This window comes from Pygocentrus nattereri, chromosome 10, assembly GCF_015220715.1.
Source record: "Pygocentrus nattereri isolate fPygNat1 chromosome 10, fPygNat1.pri, whole genome shotgun sequence".
Lineage (NCBI taxonomy): Eukaryota > Metazoa > Chordata > Actinopteri > Characiformes > Serrasalmidae > Pygocentrus > Pygocentrus nattereri.
Genome location: NC_051220.1, coordinates 31,032,630 through 31,049,757, shown reverse-complemented (window position 1 = coordinate 31,049,757; position 17,128 = coordinate 31,032,630). Strand labels below are relative to the sequence as shown.

The 17,128-nt window shown below is 40.3% G+C and overlaps 1 protein-coding gene across 1 annotated transcript in view; it reads right to left on the bottom strand.

Moving 5' to 3' along the window:
• stxbp6 (syntaxin binding protein 6 (amisyn)) overlaps positions 1-16,358 on the bottom strand; it is an 89,655-nt gene extending 73,297 nt beyond the window's left edge. Inside the window, exons 1-2 of the mRNA XM_017690912.2 lie at positions 16,112-16,358; positions 3,595-3,797 (exon numbers count right to left, since the gene is read on the bottom strand). Of these exons, the coding sequence (XP_017546401.1) occupies positions 3,595-3,748 (154 nt within the window). The 5' untranslated portion in view covers positions 3,749-3,797; positions 16,112-16,358. The remainder of the gene's footprint in view (positions 1-3,594; positions 3,798-16,111) is intronic.
• Between the last annotated feature and the right edge of the window lie 770 nt (positions 16,359-17,128).

Below are 17,128 nucleotides of genomic sequence, written 5' to 3'. Positions count from 1 at the left end.
TTTCTAGCTCAGTATGAGCTCTTCCCAGCTTCAGCTTAATAAATGAAGACTGCTCAGCCAGGACCAAAGGTGACTGCATTGACAGAATGATCAAAGCAAAAGTGGACAGTGTTCTTTTGATGGTGGAAATCTTGGAATTCACCCAGCACACTGTCTCATTCCTGAAGACTGACCTCTTTCTTTGTGCGTGAGATCAAAGCAAATGACCCTTGCTGCTTCTTTCTGACCAGTGGAGATTGACTGTTCCAACACATGTAACCCTCAACTAAGTTATGGTTTCTGAAACAAAATAAAGTATTGCACAGAGTAAAGTTCAACTAAATTCAATAGCTCTATAGATCCATACGATCCTGTGCATGGTTTAAATCTAAATCCACTACAGCAACATTTTGTGCTACTAACTGTCTCTGTGGCACAGGAAGCCTTATTAAGAGCTTCTCTTAATGCATTCCTGAATGAGAGTTTAAGAAACTATAGCACATCTTGGAAGTCTGAAGTAACGTATATATGCTTAGACCAAAAAGCAGGTTAAGTATCATTCCGTTCCACAATGAATGCTGACTGTAAATGATGCTGAGGTATGCCTGTCTTCTTCAGTCCTCACACTGCTGGCCTTTACAGAAAATCACTTCATTTGATGATCTCAGACTCGTTTCCAAGTTGGCGGGCTAGACGTTAGTGAGTAAGCGAAACAGACCAAATAAAACACACCAAACTGCACAAACAGCAACTATCCAGCTCAATTTGTTTCTATGATGGATGCACCACACACATCATCAAGCCTGAAACCCTCCCATAGACAACTGAAGCCAGCCACTGCATTCTAATCAAATACTGCCCTCCAGCAAAGCTACTGTAGTCTAATAGGGACATGTGAGGGAAAGAGTCAAGCCTGCAATTTGCTACGTACAGTACTGCTATGTTATTAGGGCAGAACTGCCTCTGAGAACACTGAAAGCTGCGAAGCAAAGTTGCACTGCTACACATCCCCCATTGGTTTTCACACAGTGCAGAGCCCTAGTTAATCAGCTTAACCTCGAGGGTACAGTGTGGCAAAACTAGAGCGAAGACACCCCGGTTGCCCCAAGCTGTTGCTTGTACGCGTTGTTGCATAAGCTTGCCAATTCACCCAAGGCCCTTACTGTTTTCTACAACAAGCCGGATTGATCAGACTAGCAATGTCCTTTTTGGGTCACAACCCGTCTTAACTAGCTGCCCTGAGTGTACCACAGTGGCCTGTGCTTTCCACATGACGCGTCTGAGAGTTTTTGTTTAAGAACCCAAGGGATTTTTGCTGGGCAGAACACATTTCACATAGGTCACAGCCAACAGTCAATCTGTGCACTTGTAGTGAGTCAGTAAGCCACACACAGCATTCATCCCGTAACACTTCATAAACCCAAGCACTGGAAGAATCACATTAAGATTGTGACTGTTGGACTCCAATGGCTTGGAAACCCCAACTATGGGGTTTTATCTATTTGGGATGCTATGACTCATTTCAAAAACGCTTTCAGCTTATTAATACATTTGCTTACATAAAACTGGAAATGTTCTCAGTTACACTGAACACTGCAAATCCACCCACCAAAAGAAAAGCTTCAAAAGCTCACCATGATGAAGATTTTTCCTTTTAAATGAAAAAAAAAAAAAAAAAAAAAAAACAGATCACTTGGATGTGTCTTACAATGTGGAGACACATCCAAGTGTCTCCAGGTACATGTAACACAGGAAAAAGTTAATGTGGTTTATTTCCAATGCAATATCTTCTCTCACCTGAGTTCTAAAAAGGTCTACTTGAATCATTCACAGCTAAAATATCCGAAAAATGATGCAGAGCCTTCTCACATTTTAGAAACTGATGATAAAACAGTAGAATCCAGCATGACCCAGCCTTTCGGTCTACAGCATCCCTCTGTAACATACAACCCCTCCTAGGTAAATCAAATGTTCAATTCAAAGAGTCAACCCTCAATTTATAGCTTTCTATTAAACCAGATGGCAAGGTCACCACTGAGAGTTAATTCACTGACTGTAGCTCAGCCTTCAAATGATGGAAACCAAAGCAATGGATCTCTAAAGAAGCACAGACACAAACTGAGACATGAACATGGTCACGATTACATCCAAAGTCATTCCCAAAAGGCCACCTTTAATTACTGGCACTTTACACCGATGAGTGAGAGAGTGAGTGAGCTGTTCTTCATTTTGCAGTTTATCAGGACTTGTAGTAGGTGCAGACCTCTCATTACTGTATGTAGGGGTGGCCAATATGATGATAGAGTTATTGTGATCACAAGATATCACAAGACAGTTTTCATGAGTATAGACACAACTTCTATAACAACCACATGCATCATAAACAGACAGATTTCTACCCGTTTTCTGACTTACTTTACACAAAAAACAACATATAGTAACTGTGTAAACTGACTGGATGTGAGCCCGTTAAGCCATTATCGTTCCTTAATAATTTATTATATTATAATTTATTAATAATGTATTGTGCCACTGCTGTTTTTCTGAAATATTTATGCAACTCTCATTTGTTGCCAACCCTCAGAAAATAAATATCATGCTGCATATCTTATCATGAAAAGGCTTTACAACATCATAACGTTACACTTCAGCCACATCACCAACCCTACCTTCAAATAGGAGAACACATGCTGCTGTGATTACAGACACTTTGAAGCATTGACCTTGACTTTAACTCATTAAATATGGTGCACATTTGTCAAAGATTTATCAACATTCACCTTCTAGCTAATGAATTGTTCTGTGACCTCCACTTTGCAACACTGCCCTTCTTCCACTAGGTAACCATCAATTAACATGCATCTTCAATTCAATTAGCCTCCCATTTATAACATTAGTTAAGGATAGATTTCACAAGCAGCATGAAACCTAATTTTACCACCATAATTATTTGACTTCAGTTAATCTGCTTAAAATGTTCGCCACCAAGCTACACTAAACAGCTGCAGCATTACACTGGCACTAAAACAACAATCAGCCAGGGAATTAAATGGAGAATTGAGGCTGGCATTTCCTAAAAAGTGAGTGGATTTTCCTGCCCGTTATTCAATAGAGAGCTGATAAGATGGAACAAAATGTTAATCATTATAAGCCATGTGCACCATAGCTCAGCCTCCACACTCCCCCCACAAAAAACAGCTTTACTGTTTCTGCTTGAACTGGCTACTACTTGCTCACACTTTTCAAGTAGCATCCAAAAGACTAAAAAAAACAAAAAACAAAACTGGGGCAGAACTGAATAGACTGAATATACTAAAGTGCAAAGTAGGCTCCAACTGTAAGTGCTTACACTATTTATAGATAAGGACTACTAGGCCATATTTATCATGATGTAACAATATGAAACTTTCAGAAAGTGCTACATTTTATAAACAAGATTCACTTACGCTAGGAGAACTGTATTACATTCACTCCTTACGAGTTGTGAGTTGCTTACATGCTTCAAAACGGTTTATGATGTAGCCACCAAGAGGGTGATTTAAAAAATATTGGTGTAATTTCTGTACAGCAGCACATACGTATACAGCAGCAGCACCGAGATGAGCCACAAGTTACCTGACAGGCAGATGAAAGTGGTGTAGTCACCCTGTCCACCTGTAGCCAGGAAGGGAATCTTCTTCTTTGTCCTCCTCTTCACCTGCACAGCCGCCAGCATCCTCTCATCATGTGGTGTGAAGATCTCTTTGTTGATTGCTGATCTGGCACTCATTGTGGCCTTTTCCAGCGGTGGATAAAAAGAAGGTTCTGTGCTCTTCACACTAACAAGACAAAGTAAGACACAGTCAATGTCTGGCTAAATTCCTCTGTTAATAAAGTTTCATAAGAAAGCTTAAAAAGCCTTCACAGGAGAAGGAAAAACATGCTTTAGTGTTTATGTAAGTCAATGGAACCAGACATCTTTCCAAATAATTTTGGGTCATTTTGTTTAGTCCATTCATCATGAAATTGACACACAATGTAAAGGACAAGTATTTTCAAACTCTGTCAAAAAAAAAAAAAAAAAACACACAACAACAAAAATAGAGATACAATGTTTTGTTCCAACATATATGTATATGTGTGTGTATTTTACATTTACTTTATTATAGTTAGTGTTATCAAAGCTTGTAACATAACATTTACTAGTTGTGCCATTTGACTTTTTTCCAAATAAGTAAACATTATTATAATAATTAACACTTACTGTCCATTTTATCAGCTACACTTGCCATACAGGTACACTCTGCAGTTCTATAATTGCAGACTGTAGTCCATATGGATCACTACAGAGCAGGTGTTATTTGGGTCACAATTCTCAGCACTGCAGTGACGCTGATGTGGTGGCCAGTGGTGTTAGTGTGTGTTGTGCTGGTCTCAGTGCATCAGACCCAGCAGTAGTGCTGGGGTTTTTTAAACATTGTGTAAACTCACTGCCCACTCTATTAGAGACACTTTTTTACTTGTGGGTGACAACAGGTCACCTGTGTAGACACAGTTTGTATTGGTCATCCTCTAGTCCTTCATGAGTGGTCTCATAACACTGCCAATAGTACGCCGTTGGCTGGATATTTCTGATCATTCGCAGTCTGGCAGCGACTCTGAGGTGTTTAAAAACTATGGCAGTGCTGCTGCGTTTGATCCACGTGTATCAGGGCAACATACATCATCATGAAACTTACACATTCTGTGATGTTTCACAGCTACAGCCAGGCAAAAAAAGGAAAAGTATTTACACTATATCCCACCAGTGGTGGACAGTAAATAAGTAAATGTAATTTGTTACTGTACTGTAGTTTTTTTTTGTATCTGTACTTTACTGAAGTTTTTCCATTTTGGGAGACTTTTTACTTTCACTCCACTACATTTCGTCAAATATCTGACTTTTTATTCCACTACATTGTGAGAAATATGTCATTCTTTTGGTTTTTGTGTGTATAAAAACATAATATGTCAAAACAAAAGAAGTGCAAAGCAAGAACACCAATCAGGGCACAGCAGTCACTTTGTTCTGTGCTTGTTTTGACCTGTTGGTCATACCAAGCCAGAGCAGCACAAGGTTCACAGGTTCAACGTCAGTGCAGCAACGTAAACATTTGAGAGTCCACATACGCAGTCGTGACTGTCATGTTTCTTTTTTTCTTAATTCATACAAACACTTTAATTTTATAGTGAATTAGTTTCCGTTAGTTTATGTTTATGAACAAAGACCTACAGATCAACATAGTAAAGGAAAACTTATGTGATCCTGAGTTTAAAGCAAGTTTTTATTCAACTTGTAACTAAACTTAAACTTAAGCTTCGCTTGTTTGTAAAAGTGATTTCAGAGCCACTCGGTTCTACCTGATGGAAACTGTTTGCCTTCAGTGTTTTGTTCTTATGATCATTTTAATAGACGTCAGCGTCACTAATTAATGACGTTCTATTAAAAGACTGGTTTACCAAGAGAGACGCTGGAGGATTTTCACCTGAAATTAGTTCAGGAAGCGAGTCTTATAATTTTTAAAACAACAGGACATCAGAGCCATAATTAATAATTTAGTACTTTTACTTTCGATACTTAAGTACATTTGAAGGCAAATACTTTTGTGCTTTTACTCAAGTTGAGGTCTAGAGTAAGGACTTCTACTTTTACTCGAGTAATATTTTACATTGGGTATCTCTACTGTAACTCAAGTACATGATTTGTGTACTTCGTCCACCTCTGTATCCCGCTAATGTGATCAAATATGATGGAAACATTTGTTTTTTAATTGGCATTTTAATTGAGTTTTAGTGATTTTATTCAATGTGTCTTTACCATCAACTTTTTTTATTTGATATGTCAAAATAAATCTATATATTTTTTATAAGTCAAACCAAACTACTGAAGAAAATTTCAGACAACCAAAGGAAGTTACATTCAAATCAAAGATGTGTTTGAAACAAGTAAATCCCTTATGGTTATTCTGCTTTATGATAACAATTCATTGAAGTAACACTTGGGTGTCTTTTTTTCACCTGCCCTCACAATGACTCCACATTTGTTACCATTTCCTTCAGGCAGGTACTTTCCTCAGTTCCTTCAGGCAACAACAAAATAAATAAATCAAGTGATCAAAATAATGTCTAGGCATGCAGGTAAAGTTTCAATATACAGCCTCATTCATAGTTCCAAATAGTCCAAACTTTCACTCTTCGAAATAACTGTTTATATGATGCTGTTCAAAAGCACAATGATCTTCAAAAAAAAGATTAATGAGCAAGTGCCAGCATGTGTACATGATAATACCTGTCAAAGCAGAACTGATCAGGACTGATGAGAAGACTGCGACGGCAGTGCTTTTTATCAGCCTGTCTCTTTAGAATGATTAGGTATAGCTCTTTTCCTTTTTCCCCCACAGCAGGCATTCCCAGCATCAGGAGGGAGTGTGCCTTTCTGGATGGCACCCAGTGATCTAATCCCACAGATAGAAACACTCTGTAGCCAGCCAAGCCGAGGAAGATGACGCTGAGCTAAAAAGTGTCTCACTGTGCCTCATGTTGCCTTGGTCCGTTTAACTATTTTAGAAGTCCTTGAGGGCTTTTAACAGTGGCAGAGGATATATTCAGCCGCTGTGACAGATGCAGCAGTAAGCACCGGTGTGGCCTAATTAACCGTGAGATGACCGCCAGTAAAATTCACTGCACTTGCTTCAGTGACGTGGATCAGCTAAATCTTCTAACAAGCTGCTGAACACACCGGTGTAATTTCACTGGATGTTCTCTCATTGTTCAGTAACGAGAGTGGATACTGTCAGTCTGCACCATTAATCTCAATCAACTACATCCTCAACCAGAAACTGATGCCAGAGATAATGCACTGTTTTGAGACAGTATATTGTGTAATTACTGCAAACTCACCATGAGAAAATTAGGCTCAGTCATTAAAACAGGCTGCAGCAACATCATTAGATAACATTATCAGGTAGTCACCACACAATGCCAAACCTAAAGAAGACAAATTGCTGTGCGACAAGGCAATATGACTAGGTTGATATAAATAATTACACAGAATCACAATTCCCCTGCATATTCCTAAAAAATACCCAAGAGGGATTTTAATGCAGGTCAATTCTCTCAAGCATTTTACTAGGCAGTAAATATAATGGCAAAAACCACTGCCTCCATACCTAGAAAACACATAGGCATGGATAGTAAAAACCTAAATGGGGTTTCACAGTACATTTCTCATGACCGTGAAAGCAAGAGGGATTAGCTTCTTAGAAACTGCTGTTTTTTTCCTCCTTCCCCAGGCAATCAAGAAGCTTTACTTGAAAATGATGAGAAGCATGCCTGTAATGCCATCAGAAGGAACGGTGAAACCACTCACAATTTTGAGAAGCACCACATGAAACTGATCCACCCCATCAACGGCGAGCTGTTCCAGCTGATGGCAGCTGCTCCATTAGCAAAAACTCCCATAAAACACAAGGACACACTGTTTAAAAATGGCCCTCACAAAACGAGCCAAACTCCAATCTGCAGCACCAAACACCAGCGGAACAAGGGAACTTTTCTAATGACATCAAAGGTCACGCCTCAGGTTCCCTCAGCAGGAGTTTACCAAGAGAGAGGCCAAGCATCAGGGTCTCACAGCAGTGGCCCGCTCAGGCTGTGCTAAGCCGGACCCTTCCCTCCTCTCCGGCTGGGATAGAAAGCCCCCCCGTCACTCTCCAAGCTGTTAAAAGACAGCGGGGTAACTGAGCTTCCTCAGGTGGACGACTGAAGCGTGACCTCTCGTCTCCAAGGATGTCCCACTTGGGGATGCTAGTAGGGAGGGAAAGATCAGTCACAGATCAGAATCTGCTGATTTCCATTGTAAATATGGGGACGATATTCCTACCGTCTGCCTGAAGAACAAGAGCAGATCTGTGATGCAAAACACATGGGCCAAATTTTGAAAGAAATGTCAGCCAACAGTGTTCTCAAATATCTGAAGCAGATATTTTGCATTTATTTTATAAATCTTTGCAAAATTAAATGTAGGGGTTCTACCTTTAGTAATGTGACTGGAGTGAGATTTTCAATTTGTACACAAGTGTGTATCCACTGTTACGCTACTTAATACGGTTTTTCAAACTGGTCCTCAGGGCCGTCCACAGGGTACTCATTTTTGCTCTAACCCTATGTTTTGAGCTGGAGCAAAAATGTGGATGGCCTAAAAAGGGTCTGTGGACTGCCTTGAGAAGCACTGGTCTAAAACATGTTAAACCCTAGCTCACACGCACCAGCATGTAGCTATGAAGCCGTCATAAGCATGATGTGCTATTTTTAAAATGATGAAATAAAACGTCATCACACTTTAACAGAAAGACTGTAATATAGCTTCTGTAGGGTTGGCAGCAGATGAGGAGACAACGTTAAACTGGACTGCATCCGAAGAGGAATTTACACTGATGGATAGAGACCCCAGCTTTCTAAAGCTCTAAAGCCACTCAATCCAGGCAAAATCACATTGCTCCACTTCCACTCCTCACTGGAAGAAAGGCAGAGCTGTAAGTGGTATAGTCAATTTCTTCTCAATAGGATTCAATATGCCACCATGTAGTTGCTTGCAGGTTTGTTCTGAGCCTGTAGGTTGGCTGGACATTCACTGGCTTGAGATTACTTTGCACAGCATGGGAGCTTGAGGAAAAGAGTTTATGAGTTTAATGCCAAAACTGTTGCAGTTGGCAGTGTGTCCCATGGAGGAAGCAAAACAAAGAATTTAAATACTAACCTGGGCTGGGTTTCCCAAAAGCATCTTAGTACAAAGATGATTTTTAAATGGAGCATCACACTGAACACTCCCTCTACCAGTTAAGACGATCTTAACAATAAGATGCTTTTAGGAAACCCAGCTCTGCTTTGAGACATAAGAGTATATCACCCAAAGTGGCCATGCTGAGTATCTGAAGATGAATGATGACATTTGAGGGATTCCAATAGTCAATCAACAACCTAAAAGCAAACAAACATGACCAAAGTAATGACCACTATTTTGCCAATTTTGGATTCTGGCACATGATGTCTCTTCATCACTGAACTCAGAGATTCTCTTTGATAGTGACCAATCCTGCTCAGACAAATTCAAAAATCAAATCAGCCTAGCACAATGCTGAGCAGTCCAACCGTAAACACCTAAAAATTATGATTCTTCAAGGGTTCTTTGGTAAAGAAAATACTTTCATATAGAACCATAAACACTCAAAGAACCCTTTGCATGACTAAAGGTCTTTTCGCATCATGGAAATGTTCTTCAGATTGATGGAGATCACCTAAAGCACCTAAAAGGGCTTTTATTTGGTTATGATGTCAGGCGTGTTACAATAGAAAAACTCTTTTTGGTCCTATATAGAAAATTCACAACACAGCACATTCTCCATCTATCTGAAGAACCCTTTCATGATGCAAAGAACCCTTTAATCATGCAAAGAGTTCTTTGAGTGTTCACGGTTCTATTAGTTCTTTACTAAAGAACCCTTGAAGAACTATCACTTTTAAGTGTGTAGATGCTCAATAGCTCAGAGGCAGCCCCCTCTCTGGTCTGTCTATGCATGGATTGCACGCCTCTTCCAAAAGCACTTCATGCAGGCAGCAGGGCAGAAAGAGGGGAGAGAACAGCAGCTTGTACAGCCCACTGTGTTAATTTGAAATGTGTTCAGTCTCCACTCACCTCTACCCAGGAAACCCTTCGGATAGAACATGTGTGTAAATGTGAGAGCGCGACAGAGTGAAGGAATGCATTAGAACCAGGGCCAGCTCTTTATGTCCTTTCAGCAGTCTTTTACCAGGCTCTTCCCCACACAGCAAGCTTTTAAAGCCAAGGACAAGCCAAGAGTTTTAAAGCTAGGGACAAAAGGGTGCTCAGCGGCTGAATCAAATGTCTTTCTAGCACAGATTGAACATTTTTCTCTGCTTTACAAAACAAGTCCATAACAAAATCAGAAGCAGAAAGCTTTACCTTCAGGTTACAGAACGCACAGTTGGCTCATGTAATAGCAGAATTTCACACTGGGCAACAGAGCAGCACTTTGGGAACGTTACGATACTCTGTTACGATACTCTGTTACGATACTCTGTTACGATACTCTGTTACGATACTCTGTTACGATACTCTGTTACGATATCTCCTCCACTTTCATGTGTCCTAACAGAAGCAATAAAGCATAGACTGGCAGGAAAAGATACAAAAGAAACCTCAAAATCTCACATTCTTGAAGGTCACGAGCCATTCCTATGAGATCACCCCACATTTTCTGAGTCAATCCCTAGAGCCAAATGAGGAAGCATTTGAAGGATTCAGGATTTAAAGCAAGAGACAGGAATAAACACTATGAGACTGCATGATATACTGTTACAAAGCTGAAATTGGTCTTTCTGCAAGACTGTATTACAAATCACAACAGCATGTTAACCAAAAATTAAGCTTTATCTTTTCCAATCATCATCTGTGATTATCCGGACAATGTAAACTGTGTGAAAGATAAACATATGTGAACTGAAGATATTTTGAATGGATGTGACAGAAGATCAGAAACAGCTTAAGGAAAACACCAAGTCCACAAGTGGAGAGAAACAGACATCATGGAACAGTGCGCTGTAGTTTTTGACCCAGCCAGATACTTTCGCTGCCAAAGCTGACAGGCTCTAGTCTCTTTTCTGCCCTCTTGGGACTCGGCTTCAACCCCTCCTCCCCGCTTCTCAGCTCTCTCCCTCCTGTCTGGCTTCAGTACAAGCTTCCGAATCATTTTCTTCATTGATTCATTCCTCCGTGTTTCCCTTATTGATTCTCAGCACAAGCAATACTTCACAGCAATACAGATAAGACCTGTGGAACCCTGTCTGTAAGAGTCTGTAAGGATGCCAAACGTAGCCTAAATATCAGAGAACACATCTGTTGTGTTCAGTGCTGGAGGCTGGATTTTAAACACCACAGCACATCTTGAACATGGATCGTATACAAAACACAGATGGTGGTTGTTGCCCCTCATAAATAATAAACGTAGAGCACCGTCCACCCTGTTAGCTGCCTGCTGCCAACGGTGAGCGATGATCTCCCACCTCCAATACCATGTACATTCAGAAAACAGAGTGTGGTTTCAAACCTCCCAAAAAGTCACAATATCACTGAGGCACTGAGGCTTAACAGGATGCATTATGGTCCTTTCTTTCACAGCAGGAGACTATAAATTGTTAAACAGCCTGCAGAACAGCTCCCTGAAAAACAGACTGTAACTTTGTGAAGGTAGGCACACAGCAGCAATGCATTGAAATTAACTACAGAAGAGGGAGATAATGGACTTGGAGCCACAGAAAACTGTGCTAAACTAGAGTAAAATGTACTGTTCATACAGCTGGAGGGACCTTTCAGAACAGTTGCTGCACGCGGTATAATGGCAGCTTACAGAGTGCACCCAACAAAAGAAGCCATTTGTTTGCCTTGGTGAGTCAGCAGTAGGTGAGAGCTCATGCCAAAGATCCAGCAGCTACCCATGAATCAAGGAGTTGGACATGGCCAAATAATTTCATTCTGCTTTAGAGCTGAGCTCCCTCGACATAAACATGCCTTTTCTAAGGGGAATAACTTCAGTGGTGAAACAAGCGGAGAACAAAAACCCCAACACAGGAAACATACTTCATGTATGACTGTAGCTGTGGGGAGGCAAGCTGAAAGGAAACTTCAGGTTTTAATTACCTTGCTGTTCTCAGTGTACAGTTTATGGGCATACAGACCTGGTTAATGGCATCATTTATGTTCCACAGCTTAAAAATAGTGAAGACGGTCCATCTTTTTGCTCCAATTTTCCATTATATAAGCCAGTAAAAAATAAAAACTCGCTACAATAAGACTTGATTTCCCCTTCAAAGAGGACAGGCTAGGCCTACATCACAATAACTTCACATTACAGTGGACATGAACAGCAGATGTCAAAGGAGACCATCTCTACATAATGAGCTACCTTTTTCAGCTCCTTTTACTAGATGCGCGTTTGCAACTCCATCCCTGATTTATTAAATTTTCCAAGTGAGAATTAAGGAGCCTCATCAAAAAAGAAAAAAAATGCAGGATGTGATAACAGCAAAGAGGGTAGTACATTTTAGAAAATCCATCTCCTATACATTCAAAGTAGGTCATGCTTTACTTTAAAGGAAAGAAATTCAGGTTGTCCTCTAACTAATGTAAGCTGATCATTATGACATTTTGAGCAATTTTACTTACACTCAGAGAAATCTACTAAGAACAACTGTAAACCTACTCATATATGCAATTATCTAAAATCAGCCAATTGTGTGGCAGCAGGGCAATGCAAAAAATCCTGCAGATACGGGCCAGCAGCTTCAGGTAATATTCACATCAACCATCAGAATGGGGGAAAAATGTGATTTTAGTGATTTTGACCATGGCATAATTGTTGGTGCCAGATGGGCTGGTTTTGAGAAACCAGCTGGTAAATGCTGGTCTTCTGGGATTTCACATACAACAGTCTATAGAGTTTAGTCGGAATGAGGGCAATAAAGAAAAAAAAAAAACATTGGTAACTCAAAGCTACTCTGTACAATCTCTGATTGGAAGAATAAACATCTCAAAATGTACAACACATCGAACCTTGAGGCAGATGGGCTATAACAGCAGAAGACCGTGTTGGATTCCATTTCTGTCAGCCAAGAACAGAAAGCTGAGGTTTCAGTAGGTACAGGCTCACCAAAGCTGGACAGCTGAGTTATGTAGAAATGCTGCCTAGTCTGATAAATCTCAGTTTCTGCTGAGGCACACAATTGGTAGGGTCAAAATTTGCCACCTACAGAATAAATCCATGGACCCAACCTACCTTGTATCAACAGTCCAGGCTTGTGGAGTTGGTGCAATGGTGTGGGCATTGTTTTCTTGGCACACTTTGGGCCCATTAATACCAATCAATAATTGCTAGAATGTCATAACCTATTTGAGTAGTCGCTGACCATGTGCATGCCTTCATGACCATAATTTGCCCATCTTATAATGACTACTTCCAGCATGATAATCCTCCACGTCACAAAGCAAAAGTCATCTCAAACTGGTTTCATGAATATGATAATGACTTCAGTGTTTTTCAGCAGCCCTCCCATTCACCAAATATGAATCCAGGGTTGTCATAGAACAGGATGTTTACAGCATAAACTGTTACACGATACAATGTCAACATGCACCAGAATCTCTCCAACATCTTGTGGAATCCATACAACAAACATTTGAGGATGTTTGGAGAGTAAAAGGAGGCCCTTCCCAGTATTAGTACAGCAGTCCTAATAAACTGCTTACTGAGTGTATGGTCCAAACCAGAATGGCCATCAAACTTCAGAAATGACAATGTAGTCAGAACATTTGATTTGATAAACTCTGAAAATAACACAAAAATTGATTACCTTTTTGAGGGGATTTCAACAACATGCTTACAGTGGCTCTAAAAGTATATGAGGGTTTGTGCTAGGTTAAAAACGCATTACATTTATTATATTAGGAAACAAAATGGCAAAATGCATTCGTACACTTCCGAGTTCACAATCCTGTCAACATAAACATGCTCACCAACACCACTGTATGAAAAACAGCCCAAGACTTTGATGTTTACACCTCTGTGCAGGACCATTAGTGCAGTCTGGCTGGAATTCTTCTTCAGGTTTTCTCCACACAAAGAGTCTACAATCAATCTGATGTTGTGCTAAACATGCTTTCACCTAATACTAAGTCAAATATTGTTCTGTTCAACATTTTATGAAATAACCTAAAGAACATCATTCACATTTACCAATGGTCAAATGAATAAATAATTTTTAATATTTTTGAGGCCACTACATAAAAAGATATTGCTCACATGTACAAGGAAGTTTGATTATTCTACTGGCAAATGCTGAACTATTAATGCCTTTCCATTGTGTTCCTAGAACAAATGTTCATGGAAACTAGTGTGTACACACTGAGCTGGAAGTGTGGGTTTGAAGAAAGGAATGAAAACAAATGCCTCAATTTGGCCCCACAAAAGAAAGAGAAAGTGTGATGGTCCTCCCTCTGCAAATAGTGACGACAAACAATGCAGCAACAAATCCATTAAATATCATGGTTTTTGTTCTCCACTGAGAATCAGAAAGCCAGACACAGTTCATGGCTCTATTAGATGGACAGACCAACCTGCTTTTAAAAGTTTTGATATGGGCTGGTGATTCATTCACTCAAGTTACATTTTAGTTATGAGTAGGTGGTCCATGAACAGTAGAGCAGCTGCAGAGTCTGACAGCAGAAAAGTAAAAGGTTCATGAACAATGTTCTTACATTCGCAGACATTCTATAAAATCCAGAGCACCCGCTCTCTGAAAACATACCTCCCAGCTTCCATTTGATACTAGAATGAAATATTTCCCATGGATGTGTGAGAGAAAGGACTGGGAGCTGCAGAGCTCCATTACATGTCCAAAAGTTTGCAGACACTTGCTCATGCAATGTTTCTTCTGAAATCAAGGGTATCAAAAGGGACCTTCACTAATTTTTTTTTCCAAAAAATCAGCATAATTGAATCATTAAGATGTAAACAAAGTCAATTAGAATGTGAAATGCTCTGTTTTTTTTTTTTTTAGAGGTACTGAGTCAGAATTGTTCACAGTGGTGGTGATAGGAACCAAACGTATAAGGAACTGAATGTATTTAAAAGCTCCATGACAAAAAGTTAGTACATGAAATGGTTATGAATACACTGCCTGATGTCAGAAACATTGTTTTATGATTGTTTTGTGATAAAGTCTTGCTGTAATATGTATCTCAAAAGCCATTAAAGGTGGAGAAATACACACAGGGTGTTAAGAGGCAAAACAGTCCCCAAATAAAAGGTTCTTTTTTTATTACTTACCACTATTAATTAATTATCATCGTTAACTTTACATATAAAGGCTCAGCAGACATGTGTAGGTTCACTGGTGGTATTGCATAGCTGGCTATATCACATGACTATATCACATGGCTATATCACATGGCTATATCACATGTGTCGTAGATATTGTGACCCCTGGTTCCCATCACCACAACTGTAAAGTGGTTACGTTACTCTACAAATCCACCACTTCACACCAAACCACTCTGAATGATGTTGTACATCTCAGCAATAAATTTATACAGAAACTTAGGGGGGGAAATGGAAGCAGTCATAGCATGTCTTCTTAAAAATTGCATGGCCAAAGAAGAGTGGGAACAGGATCCTAAACCATGACCACAACTTAGTAAGGTGTGGGAACAAGAAAATGATATCGTTCCCACACTTTACTAAATCGTGGCCATGCATTAGTATCCCGTTCCCACACTTTAGTAAACTGTGGCCACGCATTCATTTGTTACATCCATTTTTAATCTTGCAGGACTCTGCGTGACGTTATGGATCACAAATGGCACCCCAACTCATAGCTGACATGGTCTGGCTGATGTGAGGCTGCTCCAGGGGGTCCCATTCTACTGGAAAGGCATTTCTGTGGGGTACGTAGTGCAAGAAAGTAGCTAAAATCACTCATTAGGATAGGTGTCTGGATACTTTTGGACATATAGCATACAGATGACATTCATTACGACACGCCCCATGTCTTGGTTAACTGTGGTTAACAGCTTCTCAGACCAGACAGATGACACTTCAGAAATAAGGAAGCGTTGTTTTCACAGTGTTCGTGCTCTACTGATAAGGCTCCTTAGACAGTGTTCTTTTGGGGGGAAACGGTAATAAGAAAAGATCTTTGTTCGTTATCTACACAATAATTTTGCGTACAATGGGTAATATTTATCAAGCCAGAAGCTGGCTAGGAACTCTTTTACACGTCCTTGTTCCGTTTGGTGGCCAAAGTGTAGTGGCAGCTCAGTCTTCTGCTTCCGAATTCTTATGTTTATACGTACAGGCGCCGTTTACATCCCTTCACAGGACGGACGCTCACTCTACACTCCAGACTAACAGTCTGAGTAAATAAAGCGGTACAGGAGCAGCTTTACACTCACAGCTGTAGAGCAGCAACGACGCGAGCATTAATACAACAAAGACTGCACTAATTGAAGAGCAATGGGCAGCACAGAGAGAGCCACACTCACCTATGAAGGTTTGTTTGGCTAACTTCTCCTCCGTCCCACGTGTAGCTTTCGGTCAGGGTGAGGAGCTCCAGTCCACTTCCACAGCCAGGACAATGTTATCTTATCAAATTAAAGTATAGCATTTCGGTTGTGGCAGTACAGGAGGAGTAAAGAAGGAGGCGTGCGGGTCTCCGCAGCCCCCGCTGGCTGAGCTGAGCTGAGCTGCTCTCTGAGAGTGAGTGAAAGAGGAAAGCAGCACTGCGCGCTGTGCGGACTCCGTTTGACTTCGTGGAGAAGGCGGTCACGTGGGCAGCACGCGCGCAGACTGGCTGAAATCGTATTGGATTCACAAAACAACACCTACTACTGTTTGAACCAAAGAGAGAAGGACAGCACAGAAAGTACAGATGCTTTCATACACACACACACACACACACACACACACACACACATATACAGTGCTCGGACCACCCATCATTTAGGCCTTTTCATTTCCAGTCAAACCAGCAGTTAAGCTGTACATGTTCATGTTCAAGTACAATCTGAAATACTACAAAAAGTATTAAAAATGGTATAATATTCAATTGTTCAGTATTTCATGTGTGCACTCTTTGTCTTTATTACAGCCTCCATTGTTCTCAGAAGAGCCGCTCTTAGTTTTTTAGTTTAGAAGTCTGCTAGGATGGTTGCATTGGTTTCATTTCACAAACCAAGTAATCGATCGAAAGCAGTGATGCTGAGGTCTGGACTCTCCATCATTCTTTGGTTGACCTGCACATTTGTTTCTCTTTTTTATTTCTCAGAAATATAAAGGACTTATCAGAGGTGAAAGCTTTAAGTACTGTGTATCTATCTTCTTATATTTTTTAAATGATTTACTTTGACTTTTAATCAAATCTTGAATCACAGTTCCAAATTGCCTCTGGAAGCAAAATCGGCAAAAGAACTGCATGTTAGAAGCTTCACAAAACGGATTTCCATGGCCAACACACAATGCGAGATGCAGGGGCTAAAGCATGCTGCCGCTGGACTCTGGAG